At 41.9% G+C, this 18,403-nt stretch overlaps 1 protein-coding gene across 3 annotated transcripts in view; it reads left to right on the forward strand.

Annotated features, from left to right (window-relative positions):
- LOC135443558 (sodium channel protein type 5 subunit alpha-like) overlaps positions 1-18,403 on the forward strand; it is a 214,421-nt gene that overhangs the window by 87,518 nt on the left and 108,500 nt on the right. For 2 of the 3 annotated variants that reach the window (XM_064703849.1, XM_064703850.1), the window contains 4 exons: positions 3,753-3,894; positions 5,523-5,720; positions 9,496-9,669; positions 12,093-12,500. In XM_064703849.1, coding sequence (XP_064559919.1) covers positions 3,753-3,894; positions 5,523-5,720; positions 9,496-9,669; positions 12,093-12,500 — 922 coding nt within the window. Of the gene's footprint in view, positions 1-3,752; positions 3,895-5,522; positions 5,721-9,495; positions 9,670-12,092; positions 12,501-18,403 lie in introns of those variants that run through there. The other variant, XM_064703851.1, reaches the window with a different exon arrangement.

Consider the following 18,403-nt stretch of genomic DNA (forward strand, 5'->3'; position numbering starts at 1 on the left):
GCAGCATTTTGTTTTCCTCTCAGTGTTTTTAACATGTTCCCATACCCTGTGGGTTATCTCTCTGTTGGCCACGAAAGAGGGTGAGGAGGAATAAGGAGTTGACAAGTAGGAAATTCTGTCTCAAGGGTCTGGTTGCCATAATAAGGGTGTAAGCTAACATTAACAGTATTTTTGGGTGGGTGTTCATGTTTTTCATGCTGCAGTACCTCGTTTGAATGCTCTTAAAGCTGAAAAAAATATTAGAGAAGTGTATTTTCTAGGTTTCAGCTGGGATGGAGTTAATTTTCTTCCTCATGGCTGCTACAGCGCTGTGTTTTGGGTTTAGGATCAGAATGATGTTGGTAACACTCTGGTGTTTTCAGTTGTTGCTAAGAAGTGCTTCTGCTAAGTGAAAGACTTCTCAGCTCCTCATGCTCTGCCAGTGAGGGGGCTGGGGGGACACAGCCAGGGCAGCTGAGCCCAGCTGGGCAGAGGAACATCCCAGACCCTACATTCAGTGTATAAACAGTGGGGAAACCTGGCTGGGGGACACTGCTTGGGAACTGGCTGGGCAAGGGGTGAGCAGTTGCACTGAGCATCACTTGTGTAGTTCAATTCTTTTATTGTTGTAATTATTCATGTTGTTATTATTTTCTTCCTTTTCTGCCCTATTAAGCTGTCTTTATCTCAGCACATTTCTCAGAGATTTCTCACTGTTACTCATCCAATTTTGTCCCCCATCCCATTGAGGCTGGGCTGAGTGAGCAGCTCTGTGGGGTTTGGCTCCAGCTGGGGTTAAACCATTTACTGTGGGGTCAGACAGTGGGAAATTACCCCTAAGGACAGAATAAAAAAATTAAAAAATATATCCTTTGTGTATAATACTAATTGTATTATAAACATAAAATATTCCTCTGTGGTACCACTGCTCACTTTCACAATTAGAGCGGTTACATCTCCATGTCCTACAGATTCCCAAGCAAAATGCTTTGAGCACTTGCTTGAAAGTTCTTCCTCAACAAAAGTTTCCCTAGAAAGCAGCATTGGCAGTGAACCTGGGTGACTTTTTATCCTCTAACACGTGCTCAGGAATTCCTATTAAAATTAATCCCAAGGCTCCTAATGTCCCCTTTCTCCCAGGCTCTTGTTCAAAAGGGTGAAGAGATTAAGAGGGAATACTCCCTACTAATTGAGATTCAGAGGAAAATCTCACCCACTCAATAATTTATATTAATGGCAAAATTTTCATTTTGCCTACGACTTTAGGCAATTTATTCTAGAAGAAGCCTGATTTCCAAATGACTGCCCTGCCCAGGCTGAAGTCCACCATTAAAGTAACCACCAGCAAAGTTTCTCTCAGCTGCATTGGGTTGTTTAGCCATTAGTAATAATGTAAAATAAGAACAAGGAGACCAGATCAATGGAGCCACTCAGGATTTCTCTTTAGGGAGAGATGAAGGAAAGGATTCTGCACCTCTGGATATGCTCACCAAGTTTCCAACCATACCCAGTGTGTGAGAGAAGTAATTTTCCCATGGCAGAAATAATCAGCCTTACAGAAATGTTCATGTCTTGTGTAGACAGGATATCTTGGAGCCAGCAAAGGGAATTTCCTCCTCAGGAGCCGGGAGAATCCATTTCTCAGAGCTCCTGAGCAGCTGAGTGGCACATCACTGGCACTGAAGACTCTTTGCTGCAGCAGATCAGAGGCAGAAATCTCACATGTCTGCAACAGAGTGACAGCACATGCTGCCTTTGGGAGAGAGGAGGTTTAGTGAAAATTCTGCCTCAAAAAAGGACATGGGTATACAAGAGACATTCATTGTGCATCTGCATATTTTAGAGGGAAAAATGTGAGATTTATGCATTTTATTATCTTCTAACTCAGTGATGTTTCTGTATTTTTTATCAAAATATGGCTCTTATTAGGAAAAAAAATAGGTAGGAAGGATCTAGAAGGAGGCATTTCTAGACTGGCAGGGAAAAAATTAGGAGTGACTATTTTTCTTTCTTTGTGAGATATAATTGTTATTATCTGAATTCTCAACTGGTATAAGCTAACTTGGCTCTACCTAAGGTGACAGAATCACTTATTATACCCCCACTTGTGTGTAACATTTAATTCACTAAACATCAGCTGTTCATTTTTTATTGCTTTTTCTGAAAACTACTGTAAACAAGGATCTGCACACATTTTGCAATGCTTCAGCACTCCTTTTATCAGCGTTCAAAGCAGACTTACTTTAAAATTTGTGATTCACTACTGATATTAAATTAAGATTCCAAAAGCACTGTTGAATGTCTAATGGTGGTGGCAGACAACATAGATTTGTATAAAAACATATTCTCATTTTGACATGCAATAGAGGTTGTTATCCTGTGCTGTAAAATTTATTTTATATCTGTATAAAAAATATAGTTTTTAAAGAAAAAGAAAACTGGTTTTCACACTGACACACACTCTGCTTTCTTGGGGATTACTTTTTTTTCTGGAATCTTAGAAATTAATTTGTTTTATTTGTATTTCTGCTTTGCATTTCAATTTCTGGCAATATTCTGCTTTTGTAAGAAAGTAACAGTGATTGGGAAACTGTAAGATATTTTTCTGGGAGAAAATGAAGCTTAAAGCTATACAGTCTACATGACTGGTGACATGTCCAAAATCCCTCATGTTCCAACCATCCCCAGTTGTGGCAGCTGGAATTTGCAGGGAATTGTACCAGGTTTATCCCTTCTGAAGGATTAGGAGAACAGGGAGAGCTGGTGTAACTGTACATTCTGCTGAGATCTGCTTCTCCAGATATAAGATGGTTCTCACCTAAAAAATTCCCAAATACCATAAGGCTTCAGGGCACTTGATCTTATATTCATTTCCTAGGATACATGCAGAAGAAAACTTTTGCATATTTCTGTATCTTCAGTTTCTAATGGGTCATATCTTATTTTTTGGAGAGTGGCTTCTGATGTGCAGGAGCTGTGGGGGTTTTTGACAAATCTGTTCTGAGAGAGAGGCTGGAACAACCCAGGGTATCTTCCACCTTGTGTTTCACTTGATGATGCAGTTCAGTGCTTACACAGTAACACTGAGAGCACTTTTTATCTCTTCTGGCATATGGGGCTAGAAAATTACTTGTAAGGAGCCTCAAAGGTTAATGAGAGCCAGTGAAATTCATGCTATCTGCATGCCATTTAATACAGTAATCCACAAGACACACAAGGAAAGCAGTTCCTGGCAGAAATAGAAAAGATGTCATGACCCTGGACTGTGGCGGTGAGTGGAACAAAGGGCTGGGTTTCTTAGATTAAACATTTAATCCTTTTGGGGTGACTGAGGTCAGGCAGAGGAAGCAATCAGGAAGGTGCTCTCATAGCACAGCCAGTGTCAGACTGTGTAACAAAAAGAGCAGGTTCACCATCACAGTGTTACCTGCTGCTGTAACAGGACACACCAGGCTTTTGATTCTTAATTGGGAATAAGTGCCAGGAGAAATCATGTATAAGCACCTAATTCCAGTCTATTCAAAATTTGTGAAATGCTAGGTGATTATTTGCCATTACAGCTTGTGATATGGTTTTTATTTTGCTGTTTATCTTTTCAAAGAAAAAATAAGGTTGCCAAGACCTTGGATATTGTGAAGTAGCATCACCTGTTTAGTGAAGGAGCTTACCTGTGCTCTTAACCAAGGTCATTGGATGTGTTTCCCTGGAAATCAATTTCTCCATGTTGGAGCCATCTAATATGCATCTCACAGATTGTATTTGATGTTTTGCAGCACGTGCCCTGAGGGATATATATGTCTGAAGGCTGGGGAAAATCCTGACCATGGTTACACAAGCTTTGATACTTTTGGCTGGGCCTTTCTCTCCTTGTTCCGTCTTATGACTCAAGATTACTGGGAACGTCTTTACCAACAGGTATGAGGTGTTTTATTACTGTTAAAAAATAAAAATAAAGACATCATCTTGTTACAGTGGCATAAGCAACAGCTAAAGACCAAAAAGAATTGCTGGTTATTAGGTAAACTCTGCTTTGTGTATGTTCTAGAGAAGGATAGTCAGATGTTCTGGAGAAGGACAATCAGTTCTAATAATTAATAATTTTCTTAAGAAGAATAATGTCCAAAGACATTAGGCTGGGTGTTTGGGGAAATTGGTGAAAAGTGGTACTGAGAGAAAGACCCTAATTCACCTGAGTCTAAATGAAGTTCACCACTTAAGGAAGATCACCACATCACCACTTGGTGATTTTTTGGTGGATGGTGTAACACAAGTTAATATTTTGAGTCCAGCCCAAGAAAAGGCCAGAGAAGCACCTGTGTTCTTGTGATATCTGGTTTTGCAAGGTGTGGTGATGAGCACATATTCAGAAAATGGCAACACTACGTGATACATTTCAGTTCTCTCTGCTGCAATCTCTTCATCATGGACATTCAACTCACAGTCACATCCAAGGGGGTCTCTGAGTGAATGCTCATTTCAGCATGCATTTACTGAAATGTGTGCAAACCCCAAAGAACTACACCTGCCAGTTTGATTCTGAATGAAATTCTCTGTCCATGAAGCCACTGACAATTTGCTGCTGCATCTCAAACCTGACAAAACTGGAAGGTGATCATATGGAAATAGGGGATAACATTGACAGAACCACTCTGAAGGTGCTGAGGTAAACATTGCTGAAGATTTGGGGGATTTCAGCTTTACATACAGCCAGTTATGCAATTTCACTTCAGGAAAACGTAAAACAACAAAACTGAAATTCTTTAAACAGCTGCATTCACTTGCTTGGCAAAGAGCTATGTGTACAACTCTGGAAGACAGAAACTGTCATGGCAAATAAGGATGAACATCACTCCATTTTATTATTTGACCTTATACTATCACACAGTGTTTTCTGTCAGTAGTATCATCTCTCTGAGCATGGGACATATCTGTTACATATCTGTTACACATAAGCTGTCCCCCTAAATTCCAGTTATGGCAATAAATCTGGTGAAGAACCAGGGGATACATTCAGCAGAGCCCAAGGTTTGGTTCTTCTCATCCTGACACAGATGTCTCAATGATATTTGGTTGAGTAGTACCCTAAACTTGTATTTTTCTCCCTGAAAAAGGACCTGGATTGTAGAGATCTGAAGGGATCCAACATGAATCCCACTTGGATGGTTTCTACACACAAGATAAAACCAGATTGAACTGTGGGGGAATTTTTCACTGCTACTGGCTCTAATATCTATTCTGAAAAGAAAACCAGCAGAGATATTTGATACAGGAGGAAAGCATTGAAAGCATTTTTCTTTTAGAAATTAATTCACTGCAAAGCACACAATTTTTTGATTAAGGTATAAAAATTTATTGGTGAGGAGATTATTTCCTTGTATGTGGTTGTCATTTCTCATCAAAGGCTTTCTGTTTGAACTATTAACAAAGGATGAACTCAATTATATTATAAATCTAATTTTAAAAGAAACCCCTTCTTTTCTTTATTTGTTTTTTCTTTTTCAAAACATGGTAAAGCAGTGTTAATTTTACTTTTGCACGTACAGACTCTCAGATCTGCTGGGAAGATCTACATGCTTTTTTTCATGCTGGTCATCTTCCTGGGCTCATTCTACCTGATCAACCTGATTCTGGCTGTTGTGGCCATGGCATATGAGGAGCAGAACCAAGCCACTATTGCTGAAACAGAGGAGAAAGAAAGAAAGTTTCGGGAAGCCATGGAGATGTTGAAGAAAGAGCAGGAGGTCAGTGAACTATGTGACATGATTAACCTGGGGTGACTTGAACAAATGTTACCTTGGGATTCACATCCTCTTTATTTCACATTTGTGTGATAACCAAAGTAAAAGTTTGTTTGAAACAGTTTAGTGTTTATTGTACTGGACAAAGTTATTGCAATTTTTTTTTTTTTTGCTGAAAGAGAAATTATAGTTCTCCCTTTAGGAGTGGAGCCATTTGGGGTTTACATATCCAGGAGTGTACTGGTTTGACCATGCCACGTATGCCAGCAGAGAAAATTAATCTAGTTTGGCATATGAGATGTTTTAATGATGGCAAAACCACATCTGCATTTGAGCACAACCCAGCTCTGCTGGTAGCTCAGCCAGAGCCCCAGCTGAACCTCCTTCCACCACTCCTTTAGCACACATTGTTTTCTTCATTGTCTTGCTCCACCTGCTGAAATATCCAATTGTTTGAAAACGAAGGTAAAGGTATAGACAAACCTCTTTGAAGCACACACAGCTTCATTCCTGGAAAAGTAAACAGGCAGACCTTGAGGTTAAGATCTGCAAATTATGCAAAGGGTATGGATTTAATGTTATGTCATAAATTTAAACAAACCAGGGAGGCCAAATGGTGGATGTAGCCTTATAGCCTTAATAACAGTATTTAATTTGCATGTGGTTTGTGTGGGGTAGAAAGCTTTTATTAAAGAGCAGAAGAGAACATTTTAGGTGCTGTGAACAAGAAGACAATAAGAAAATTAGTCTGAAATAACACGTAGCACTGTAGTTCAGAGAAATAAATCCTTGAAACACAATATAAACTAATATACATAATTTTCTTTTGGGTACATATGGCTTCAGAGCCTAATCCAAAGGCCATTTAAATCCTTGGAAAGAAAATAGAAAATGCAATTCACTCTTGACAAAGTGCTAGTAGTGGCTTATGAATCATTTAAGTCCTTTTAAAGATCCTCTTTGATAGTTTAAGTAATAGGTAAATGCAATTTAGTCCATATACAGCCACTTTGAACAGAGTAACTCTGCCATAACCTAAGGGAACAAGCTGAGCTCCAGCTCGTACCTATTTTGTACAAATTTTCATGTGTATTGACTCCAGCTGAGCTCTTCCTAATAACAGTCAACTTTAGTAGCCCCAGCTATAATTAAAGATATTTAAGAATTTCATTTTGAAGGCTTTGATTTCAATTAAACCTGTGTGTACACAAAGAAAAGGAACATTAAGCCCAGAAAGCATAATGTGACAAAAAACAGTCGCTCCTGAAAATCTGAATTTTTCCCATTTGTTTATATTCTTTATAATAGAGTCTTTTCTTCAGCCAACAATTTCTCATCTTCCCTGTGCCCTGTTCAGTGCAAAGGGAGGACAGTGCATGACTCGAGAGCAGCTCTTTGCTTTCTCATCATTTGTTGTGTTGCCTTAGGGCAGCTCGAGCAGACTTCCCAGCTCAGGCAGTCAAAGCCTGCTTGGAAGAGGAAGTGACTAATATCCTCCAAGGTTTTTCAGGGCCTCTTGCCACTGCTCAGACTCCACATGCTTCGAAAATGCTCCTTTGCATTTGCAATATTCCTGGAGTATTATCCTAGTTTTATGGGAAGGAAGTTCAGGAGTGGAGTGATTTGGGTCCGTGATGTTCACTAATGAAGTCCAGTAATTCTGCAAATCAACTCCTGGCATCTCAAAGTAGACATTTGGAAGGAGAAGCTCAGGAATGGGAACTGGGTGGCTGCACCATGGAGCTTTCAGGTGTCCTGCTGAGATATCTCACCCCAGTCAGAGCTACTCGATTTTAATCTGTTTCTCCAAACCTCAATAAAGATTTTAGTTTTGGCTTTCTCACTGTACCACTAAGTTCTTGCCTCAAGAGCCTTCTTTTGCATAATTCTCATATCAGACCTCATGAACTAAGCTTTCCTTCAGCCATCACATCACATCTCCTTGCCAGGTATGCCTGGTCCCACCACCCTTCCTGCCCCTGGAGTTGTTGCAGTGGGTTTTGCCCTGCAGTGCCTGAGGAACAGGACAAGATCCACCCACAGGAACCCAAACAGAACAGGTAGATAGGCAGGACATGGGGACATCCTCAAGCCCAGGCTGGACTGAGGAAACTGGTGAAGTGTCCCTGCCCATGGCAGTGGGGTTGGATGGACTCTAAGCTCCCTTCCAACACAAGCTGTACTGTGATTCTATGGTCCTCCGTGCCAGGAGGAACAATTCACTCTAAATCCTTTTTCAATATCTGAGAAAGGTATTGAGCACAGAAACTATTCAAGTAATAGGTAAGAAAATTATAAGAAACTAAAAATTAGCTTATTTTGCAGTTTGAGTGCAGCATGCTTAGTAGCACAACCTGCAATATTTTCTAGATCAACAAAATATGACAGCAATCAAAAAGGAAGACCAAAACTGTTCAGGCCAGCTTTTATAATGTGCAGTATAAAGGGAGCAGAAATATAATTGATAGACCTGCTTAGGGACTATCAGTCAATTTATACAATTGGTCTAACACATTCCTAAATCTGAGCTTAACACCAAAAGACTTGCCAAATCTTTATGAAGAGAAAGCACTTCAGCATAGCAATTAAATCAATTGACTCAAAAAAAACCAAACAACAAACCAACCAAAACAACCTGGACCAGTGTCTGAGCCCTCCTCCTCTCTGCTCTAAGCAGCTTGCTTATGAAAGATATTTCCCACAGGAATTAAGTTTTGTTGTGCTCTCAGCTTGATAGAGCCACTGCTACTCCTTGAAATACATGATTGATTCTTTACACGGCTGTTAAGTGCCTTCACTTTCCTTGGACTGATGCCTGTGGGAGGAAGGGAGTATTTTGCAGTGGAGAGATGATTGCCTGTTTGATTCTAGTGGCTTACAGACAATAGCACTGAGGATTCATCTGTTTCTCCTGTTCTGGGGAACCGGGAGAGGTGGTTTTTAGCAATTTGCTGTCTTCAGGTGTTTCAGCTGGGGGCTCTGCATTGGGCTGGTCTCCAGGCCACTGATGTGGTTCTCCAGCACCTTCAAACCTGATCCTGGTGCCCAGAGTCCCCTCACTCCTCCTGCCTGTGCTGGTGACAGAGCCCCAACTCCCCTAGCTCCTATCAATCCTTCCTCCTGGCTGCTCATTTTCTCCCAGGGCTGTGGTTTTGATGCTCAGGCTTTGGAATTGGGCTTCTGCAGCTCCCAGCAGCTGGTGTGTTATCAGCCTGCTCCTGCAGAGATCCCAGCAGATAGCCAGCACAGCATGGAAGCACATGGCGCAGCAAAGGCCGCCTTATCTCCTGTTAAGCCCATGGCTCTTTCTTTGCATCTCTGGTCGCAGCTGTGATGGGGATAAGTGTTTACAGAAACGCGCCAGCTGAGCTGCCTGCTGCTCCTGGCATCCCTCTGTGCAGGCAGGGAAAATCCCAGCAGCCAGCTGGGCTGCCCTCCTGTCCAGCCCTTCAAGGGGCTGAGGTCCAGGGGGGTTTAATCTGAGCTTCCCCAGCTTGAGATTTTTCTTTGCCTGGCACCAGAAGTGTTAGTCCAGATCTGTGTGCACACAGGCTGCTCCTTCATGATATGTCAAACAGGCTTGTGTGGGAGCTCCACATAAAAACCATTCTTTTATGCAGCCACTCTTAAGTTTTATGATTCCTTATCTCCCAAAATTTTTAATATCTCTCCTATACAACCTTAAAATTTAAAATGAAAAATAATTTCTGAGCTGTAGTAGTTTTCACTGATATCCTGAAATAACAAAATTTATACCTTCTACAATCTTCTGATTTAGGCACTAGCAGCTAAAGGAATTGATTCAATGTCACTCAGCTCATTGGAAATGTCACCTAAAAGTGCAAAAGAAAGAAGAAATAAGAGGAAGAAAAAGAAATCTTTGGGGGGAGATGAGTATGGGGAGGACCAAAGGAATCCCAAGTGTGACTATGATGACGGTCAAAGGAGGATGGTAAGCCATGGTCTGAAACATCACTTGTTCCACACTGTACTTTCCTGGACAGGTCAGGCTCTGAGCAAGGCAATTTAAACTGAAACTTTTAGAAGAAACAGGTATTTAATATCTTAACTGATATTAACATAGCAGACACAGTATACAGTCTGTGCTAAAACAGTGGAAGGAAACATATTACCACTTTATTTTTTAAATTAATTTAAAATGCCCATTAAACATTTTTATAAACCTGTTTTTTTCAATTTGTTAATTTGTTTCTTTTTTTTTTTTCTTTGCCTCAAGATTACCCTCGATCTGGTTTATTTTCTTTCATTCATCTGATTATATCTATCCTATCCCTACTAGTGATAAAAAATATCTTAGTGGAAACTTACAAGGCTTAAAAATAAAAGAGAGGAGGAGAAAAGGAGGAAACTTGTCTCTGAGGGCTTTTTAAATATTATACAAAGACATTATTAACATTTTTATATTCTTTTGCTGGTTGCCTCCAAGTCAAAACTTTGTGGCACTTGTTTCTACTTCCTATTGCAGGGAAGAAAAACAGAATGACAATGTTATTAAATAAGGTTTTATGTAAATGTTCCTGACATGCATGAATATGAATCTGCCCATGCTGTATGTATCAAGGGATCATAAATAGCTCCAGATAATTTGTCTTTGTTTAACTGAGGGCAAAGTTTAAATCAGTTTGTTTTGTTGTTTTGAGTAGCCATGTAATGGGCTAAATCCTTTTCTATTTTGTTGTCAGTGAATTTAGGTATACTTGGCAGCCATAAAAAGCTCATAAAAAACATGTAAGTGGTGTAAGTAAATGTGACCAATTAATGACTCCCCAGCTCACAAAATTCACCCAGAGCTGGATTTCTGTAGATGACATGCATTTTTTAATCCAATTGTTTGTGTTGCTGTCTCATTGGTCAGGAGGATTGTGTAACAAATTGCACCTTTTCTAAACCCAGAATTGCTCCTTAGCTTCATTCTGGAAGGGTTTCAGGACACCACGTGCCAGAAGCGCCGTGTTGGAGCTGTGCATTTTCAGTTTATTCCTCAGATTATTATTCCTTGTTTTTACTTTTCGCCCCTGGATGTCATATATGCATGAGGAGCATGGGAGACACATTTCAAAGCTTATAGTAAATCTTCTCTGCAAGGCTGTGTCTGGCATGGTTGGAGGGAATAAGGCTGAGTCATCATTCAGATGCTATCTTAGCAGCTGGAACTGTGTTGCCATCAAAAATCAGTCTCAATGACTGTGCCATGGAAACCCAGGCATGGATTTCTGACCAGCTGAAATTTGGTAGCAATCCAAAAGGGCTGTTTTTAGTTAGAAAGAGCCTGGGTTTTGTACTCCTCCATGTACCAGTGTCACTAAATAGCATCATTACATAACTCAGTGGTGTTAGCTACAGCACAGAATGAAATCAGGCTTCATTTGATTTGTCTGGTTTGTGGGTGCTGTGGCAATCTGACCTCTCTTCATAGATACTTGGCTCATGGGAAAGTTCTGAAGAAGCTGGAAATTCTGTGCAGGCATAAATTCAAAAATATGTTCTGCCTAAATGCTCTTACTCCAGTAATTTCCTCTTTAGAGAGAAGAGAAAGGGACAGACTTGAATTCCTCACACATTTTCTGAAGATCCTTTTTGCTCTGCCGGATTTTAGGTGTGTTTAGTCCTTGGCTACATCTTGCTGATGCTCTGGCAGAGTTGCAGTCTCACTGACTGACGTCAGAGCGGATCGTCAAGGCTGATATTTAAGTGAGGGAGATTGCTGTGTACTGAGGTTACCCAGCCCTTAAGCAGCCATGTGCATTGAGATAATCATTTTACAAACTAATAAACCATATCCCTCTTCTTGCTCTTGGTTTGTTTTTTGGTTTGTTTTTTTTCTGTTTCTTTTATCACCTTCTTCCGTCGTATTCTGCTTCTTCTTCTTCCCTCTTCTTCTCATTTTCCCTGCAGTTCATTCCCTGCCCTATTTCTTTATCTTCTCCCACTGCACTGTTCCTTCCCTAGCTGTTATGAAGATGTGTGATAATGCAGTAGATTGGAGCTGGATCCCCCTTCCCTGCTCCTGTCTTCCACTCCTTGTGCTGCCTTCCCAGCTCCTCTGGCACTTGTCCCATGGGGGGGAGTAGAAGCGAAGGAAGTATCACGCTGTGAGCTGAATGCCACCTTGACCCTTCCTGTTTCAGTACATCTTTAATTGCCAAGTGTTAGACAAATGCCTAAAGGCTAGGAATGACTGTCCAACCTCTTAACTTTGAGGAGCCTGAATACCTGTAATTAAATCTGTCTTCCTCCGAAGCGCTTGGTTTAAAATGGAAATCACTGCTCTCCCCCAGAACTTCCTCGCTCCTGAAAAACGTGTTGCAAAATGTTGTTTCTCTTTCCCCTTTTTTCCTCTCTGGGGGTTTCCAGACTCTCCTTGGCATTAGTTATGGTCCCAGTGCAAACTTGGTGAAGCGCAGAACGAGCCACGGAAGCGTTTTCAGTTTCCGACTCCGTGGCAGAGACACTTGCTCCGAGACAGATTTTGCCGATGATGAGATCAGCATCGCTGGCGAAAATGAAAGCCACCGGGGCTCCCTCTTAATTCCAAGATCTGGGAGGCGTCCAAGCGTGCAAAGTCAAGTGAGCCATAGTTCTCACCCTACTACTCCCAACTACACCCAGACGGGCAAAAGGAACAGCTCAGTGGATTGCAATGGTGTGGTTTCCCTGATAGGAGGAGGAGGAGGCACCGGGGCACTCCACCCAGACCCTACTTCTCCTGCAGGGTTACTGCTCCCCCCAGTTATTATGGAAAAGCCTGGGACAGGCGACCTGGTGAGTACTTTATAACTTTTGTAAGTGATTCGCGCTCTTGTTTCCTTCTAAATGTTGTTGGAGATTGCTGTAATTTATTTACACCATATGAAGTCTGCAGCCAGAAACCCAGACCCACCATTCCGGGCAGGGTGGGAAGACAAGTTAATTCACTGAGAAATGTGTGCCTAGTGCCTCATCAGGGCGGTTTGTGCCTTCTGGTGAGATTTTCTTTTCAGAGCTGTCAGGAGGCAAATAGCTAAATCTTGAGTTTGACAGAGACTTTCTTTTCTTCAAGGGACAGTTTTAAACTTGATTTCTTTTGACTTTTGAATACATGACATTGTCTGATGGATAGAAAATTATGGTTTTTAAATGATTCCATGAATCTTGCCATCTTGAAACTGTGTTTTCTCTTGCTGGTTGGTCTCTGCATCTGACCTCTGGTCTTCTCTTGGGCTACTTGAGGAGGGCTGTTCCTTCAGTCCAAAGGTAATTCCCAGAAGGGTTTAGCATCCAGTTCAAATAACACCCAGGAAATATGAGCAGATGATCAACAGATTTCAGCCCTTTTGCAGATTGCCAGCATCTTTGTTGCAGAGAAACACCATGAGATGGTGTTTTTGGAAATAGATGCTACACAGGCAGAGCAATCTGGACAGGTTGCTAGTTTGAGATAGTGGGAATTTATCTTTTCTTTTATAGATAAGATTATCTATAGCATTGAAGCTCATCACTTTCAACAGTCTTTAAAATGATGGAGGTCACTACTACAGTCAGTGTGGACAGGATTAATTTCATTTTAGGGATCAAAACCAGACTAGAATAATCTCTCTCTTTGGAAGTGCCTTTTTCTGTTCACTTTAACCACAAGTCTTACATTAGGTGAGATAAGGCCCACTCAAGAGTAACAAGGTGCCAAAACCAGGTTATGTTGGTGGGGGAAAAAAAGCAAATGTGATTATAACATGTATTAGCCAAGGTATCTCCTAAAGAGAAAGGTGAGTGTGATGGATGCCAGCTGTGGTGTCAGATTATCAGTAAATTGAGAAGCAGTTTTTTTCTCTGGAGCCAAACAGCTTTATTCCTTTCAGGGTTTGGACTGAAATTTTTTCCTCACCTATCTGGGCATTCCCTGTAGTTCTGCAAATAGACTCTCACACCACCCATGAGAGAAGGGGCCAAGCTACATGTGGGAAACTGGTTGGTGTGAGAATTATCTGTTTTGTTGACAGTTTTGAGACTGTTGCTGCTTTTTCAGATGTTCACATCTTCCTTCATTTAGGACTTTGCTAATCCCACTTTTACTCTCTATGCACAAGGATGACCGGTCCTGAGACAATTCTGTAAACAGCAGAATTGCTGTAGATAGGGAAGTTTTACTGGATTTAGCTTTGTGGAGGAAAAAAAAATGTATTAAAGGAGCTGGGGAAGCAAATTTGTGCATCTGTTTAAAAAAAATTTCTGAACCAAAATTAAGATCTCAGTATGTAAGTAGAGGATGTCCCCTTTTTCTCTGTAAGGAAAGCAGCTCTGCAGGCTGCTGAGGCTGTCCCAGCTGTCAGAAAAAGCTTAGCAAAGCACAAGAGCACTCAACCCTTCACAGAGAATATCAGTATTTTACAGGACTGGGTCCTGAGGTGACAGGGAGGCTCTGAGCTCTGCTGGCATTTATTTTCATTTGTCGGCTCCCTGCCTTTTGGATAAATGGATGTTGGAAATGGAATGGCCGGGGTGGGGGAGCTCACTTGGCACTTCCCTGCCCATCTAGGAAACAACACCCAGGCTCTACAGTAACAGATGCTCATGCAGTGATGCAATGTGAAGGATGTTGTGTCTTTTGCAAAACAGGTTTGATATCTAATCTATCCAGAAAATGTGAGCTGGAGTTAAGGGCTGATTGGCGAGAGGCCCGTTGCTGTACAGATGTATTCACTGCAGGAGCCACATGCACTGGGCACAAACCTGCAGCCTCAGCTGTGGCTCAGGCACAAGGAAATAGCAAATCTGACCCCTCAGCGTGCTTGGAGATAAATCAGCATCTTTCTTGGCTTTGCATTTGATGATTTTCACCTTTTTCATGTTAAAATTTGTAGGTGAATTTGTTCTTTGTAAGCAGCTCTGGTTTCTTTTTACAATCTCTTGATATGTTTGGGGAAGGTAGAAAGAAAAATGTTGTAATTACCTCATTAACCTCACTGACCCTTCTGCTGTTATTTATTTTGAGCAAGTGTGAGCCTGTGGAAAAGGATCCACTTGGGCTATCTGTTGTATCTTTCATGAGCAAGAGATGAAGGGCCAGTCCATGAAAATGCATCACTGTAACGTGGCTTAAGCCCTGATTTGCAGCTTCCTGATGTGTAACTGTGGCTTTGCTCATGCACCTCCTGGGAAGATGGAGCTGTAAAAACCCACAGTTTACAGCATTAGATTTTTGAGGATGCACATTTTTAGGTCACTCTGTGATGCTGAGTAATATCAGATGAATACAATACACATCTATCAGACTGCTACTAAGGGGGGAGATCACTGAATTCTGATTTGGGGAAAACTTGGAGGAGCATTTCTGATTTAAAAGACAGAGCAAACATCAAACAAGATCTGACCATCTCTGGTTTTTAATTTTCAATCTGTAGGCCTTCAATCACAAACAGTGACTTGGCCCACAGCTGTCACAAATTATCCCAAAGTGGGTCCCCTTCAGGTTTCTCCAGGAAAGCACAGTCACTAACACTTCTGAGCATTTTAGCCTGGTCAACTTCAGCAATATTCTCCCTGAACAGTTTACCCTAGGCAAAATGGTTGGGTTGGGACCACAATGAGCAACTTCCATGCCTTTGTGTCATTGCAACTGCCACCCCCTGTCCCAGCCAGGGACCATTTCCCCACAGGAATGGCTGCAGGTGGCAGCTGAGCTGACATGAAAACATGTGTGCAGTTCAGCTGCCCTCTCCCAAGAGAGAAGTGGCTGCAGCAGTTTATCCCACTGTTCAGGCTGGTGACTCAGAGGAGTGACATCCTGGCTCTTGGCTGCAGAAAAGCATGTAAGATAAAAAAACCCAGTTTCAAATGCTCTTCAGATGGCCTTGGCTGCTTGGCACAGATGGATGAGTGGGTTTCCATGAGAAACCAAGTGTGTTTGCACTGTCCATCTCCTCTCCCTAATTCCTAAATCCAGCTGAGGAAAAAGGGAGGATTTTAGGGTATCTCAATGGATGATGCTAGAGCTTATCAGTCTCATCAGCTGGGGCAGTTTTGATGGCCATGGTTAGCATGGTCCATGCTGAGCAGCCACCTGCCCAGGAGCTCATCTGCACCAAAGCAGTCCTGAAAGTCACCAGGGACTTCAGGACCTGAGCAACAGGAGGACATCCTACCCTCTAAAAGAATTATATATACGAAGAATTACAAAGAGCCTGGGCATCTCTTCACACTTTGGGTGTCCCCATGCCACAGGAGAGTTCCCACAAACAGTGGTTTTTAGTTAGAAAGAGCCTGAGGAGCTCAGAGAACTGCACGGAGAGTTCAGTGCCATGAGGGTTCCAGCCAGAGACCCTGCAGAGGTGACAGGGAGAGCAAAGTAGTGCAGTGTGAGGTGTTGTCTGCAAAACCCTTCACAAAATCAGGTCTGGGTCTGGCAGTCATCACCTGGAGGGGAGGAGCAACAGGTGCTCAGGTCTGAGGGGTGCAGGGAGCTTGTCCCAGGAAACGCATGGAAAGTCCTGGTCACTCTCCTGGAAATGCAGGGGACTCAGTCAGGGCTGTCCTGGTCTCCCACCAGCTTTCTTCAAGTGATGCAGCTGCTGATTTTATCAAACTTACCCCAGTGTAAATAAGCAGGATCTGGTGATTATGCTAGAAGTCCTAATTGGTTTTGTCTTGAGCTGAAACTGAGAGTTCTGAAAAATGATACATTCTTATGCTCCTGCTGATTGCTGGGTGACATTTTGGCTTTTGCCTTATTTAGAGAAAATCTGTATGTTATGTAAGTAACTTCAGGGCACACAACAACCTAAAGGTTCTGCACCTTCCTGCAGTACTTATTTGTGGCTTTGCGTTGTGTCTTGGTGTTTCTTAGTTAAGAGGTGAGAATAACACCTCCCTTCACAAGGTATTGATATGCTTGGGCAGAGTTTGATTTAGTTAATGAGCCCTTACCTGGAGCTCAATTTATCCATGGATTCTGATGAGGCTGAGTGAGATCTCACCTGCGGCTGTCAAGAACTTCTAGAGGGTTAAGGAACACACAAAATACCATCCCTTCTTGCCTCCTAAATCCAGCTGGAGCCTTTCCTTTAACAGTTCAGGGAAATCACAAGATTTTTAATTTAACCTGACTTTACAGTTGTTCCAGAGGTGGGGAGTGGAAGAGAAATGGATGCAGGACTGAAAGAACGGTGGTTTCCAAGAGGGCACTGGCTGTTAGGTGGTGATCTGTGGCAACCCAGGAAATTCCTCTGGCTGCCCTGAAGGACTCGAGATCCTGTCAGGGAGCTCAGAGACCTTGGCACAGAGCCCAAGACCCCTGTGCCTTTGATTTAGCCCTTGGAAAAAACAATTACCAACCTTTATATGAAGAATTACAAGCCACGAAAGTTTATGTAGAATGATAGTGAATTTATCATGGGGTGAAAAATAGATTTTTGGGGTTTTTAGAATGAGGGTTCAGAGGGCAAGATGGAGGGATCTGAGCAGGTCCAGCCTTTCTCCTTCTTCTTCTTGGCCTCCATCTTCTGCTGTGATGGTGGCACTTTTAGGTTGGTTTAGAGTAGGAGCTCACTGTCTAGCATAGGTGATAGGTATTGGAAAGTAATTGTAAATATTGTACATGTAGTTTTTAGTATAAAAAGATAACACTGCCCCAGGGCAGGCAGAGAGCCTTTGACTGTCTTGCTGAGCAGGTCTCATCAGGCCAGGAGAAAGAATTTTATAGATAAGAAACAATAAACAACCTTGAGACCAAGAAATTAAGAGGCCTGACTCCTTCTTTGACCGCTGGGCTGGGAAAAGAGACTTTCTGACACATCTCGGTGTCACTCTGACCAGCTAGAGAATCCCAGAGTGATCCCCACTTGCTTTGCTCTCCTGGGGCACCTCCTCACCAGAGCTTCCCATCAGTCCAGGAGCAGAGCAGGGCAGGGCAGGCTGTTTTTAGGATGATTTTGGGATGGACAATGAGGCTGGAGTAACCTGGGAACACCCTCTTGCACACACATCCCTTCCTGAATTTCTTCTTGGTCACGCTTATGCTTTCTTTTCTAGGAAACTTGAAATGTTGAGCATTGCTAGATTGGCAGAAGGGAAAACATCTGGAGAGGGGCCAAGCTGTTTATCAAGGGTCTGAAATAAAGATTTAGGAATTTGTCTTTAGATTATATTATTTTAAAAAGAAAAACAAACAAAACAAGGCCATGCTTTTTGTTTCAGCTAAGCATAAAAAGCTTTTGCTGACCACATTGGTTTGAGGTTTTCATGTTCATCCTAAAATCACCCTGAGGTAAAATTTCTCTCTTTCACTTTTTGCTTTGGCACAAGACTGGTGAAAAGGGAAAGTGTTAGCAGTTTCCATGTTCAGAAATAAAGGTAAAGAGAATAAGTCATCCAAAAATCCTCCAATAAGTTATGTGGCTAAAATCTCCCTCTGATGCTGTCACACAGAGTTGTCACCACAGTTCTGTTTCTGCTCATTTCAAACTTTGTTTTTTGTACATTCTAAGTGTAAATCACTCAGATTTGGTACAAATATTTCAAACTGATTTAGCTTATGGTGGATCTCTTTAAATAGTCAGGCATCCCCAAAATCAGGTGGTTTCTTTTTAATGCTGTGCTCGATTATGGCTGCCTCCAATTTCATTAAATATTTGTGCTGGTGCCTTACTGAGTCCATTGCTCATGGTGTGGCTTGGCCACCTTTTTCTGCTTGA

The sequence above is a fragment of the Zonotrichia leucophrys genome, chromosome 2, assembly GCF_028769735.1.
Source record: "Zonotrichia leucophrys gambelii isolate GWCS_2022_RI chromosome 2, RI_Zleu_2.0, whole genome shotgun sequence".
NCBI lineage: Eukaryota > Metazoa > Chordata > Aves > Passeriformes > Passerellidae > Zonotrichia > Zonotrichia leucophrys.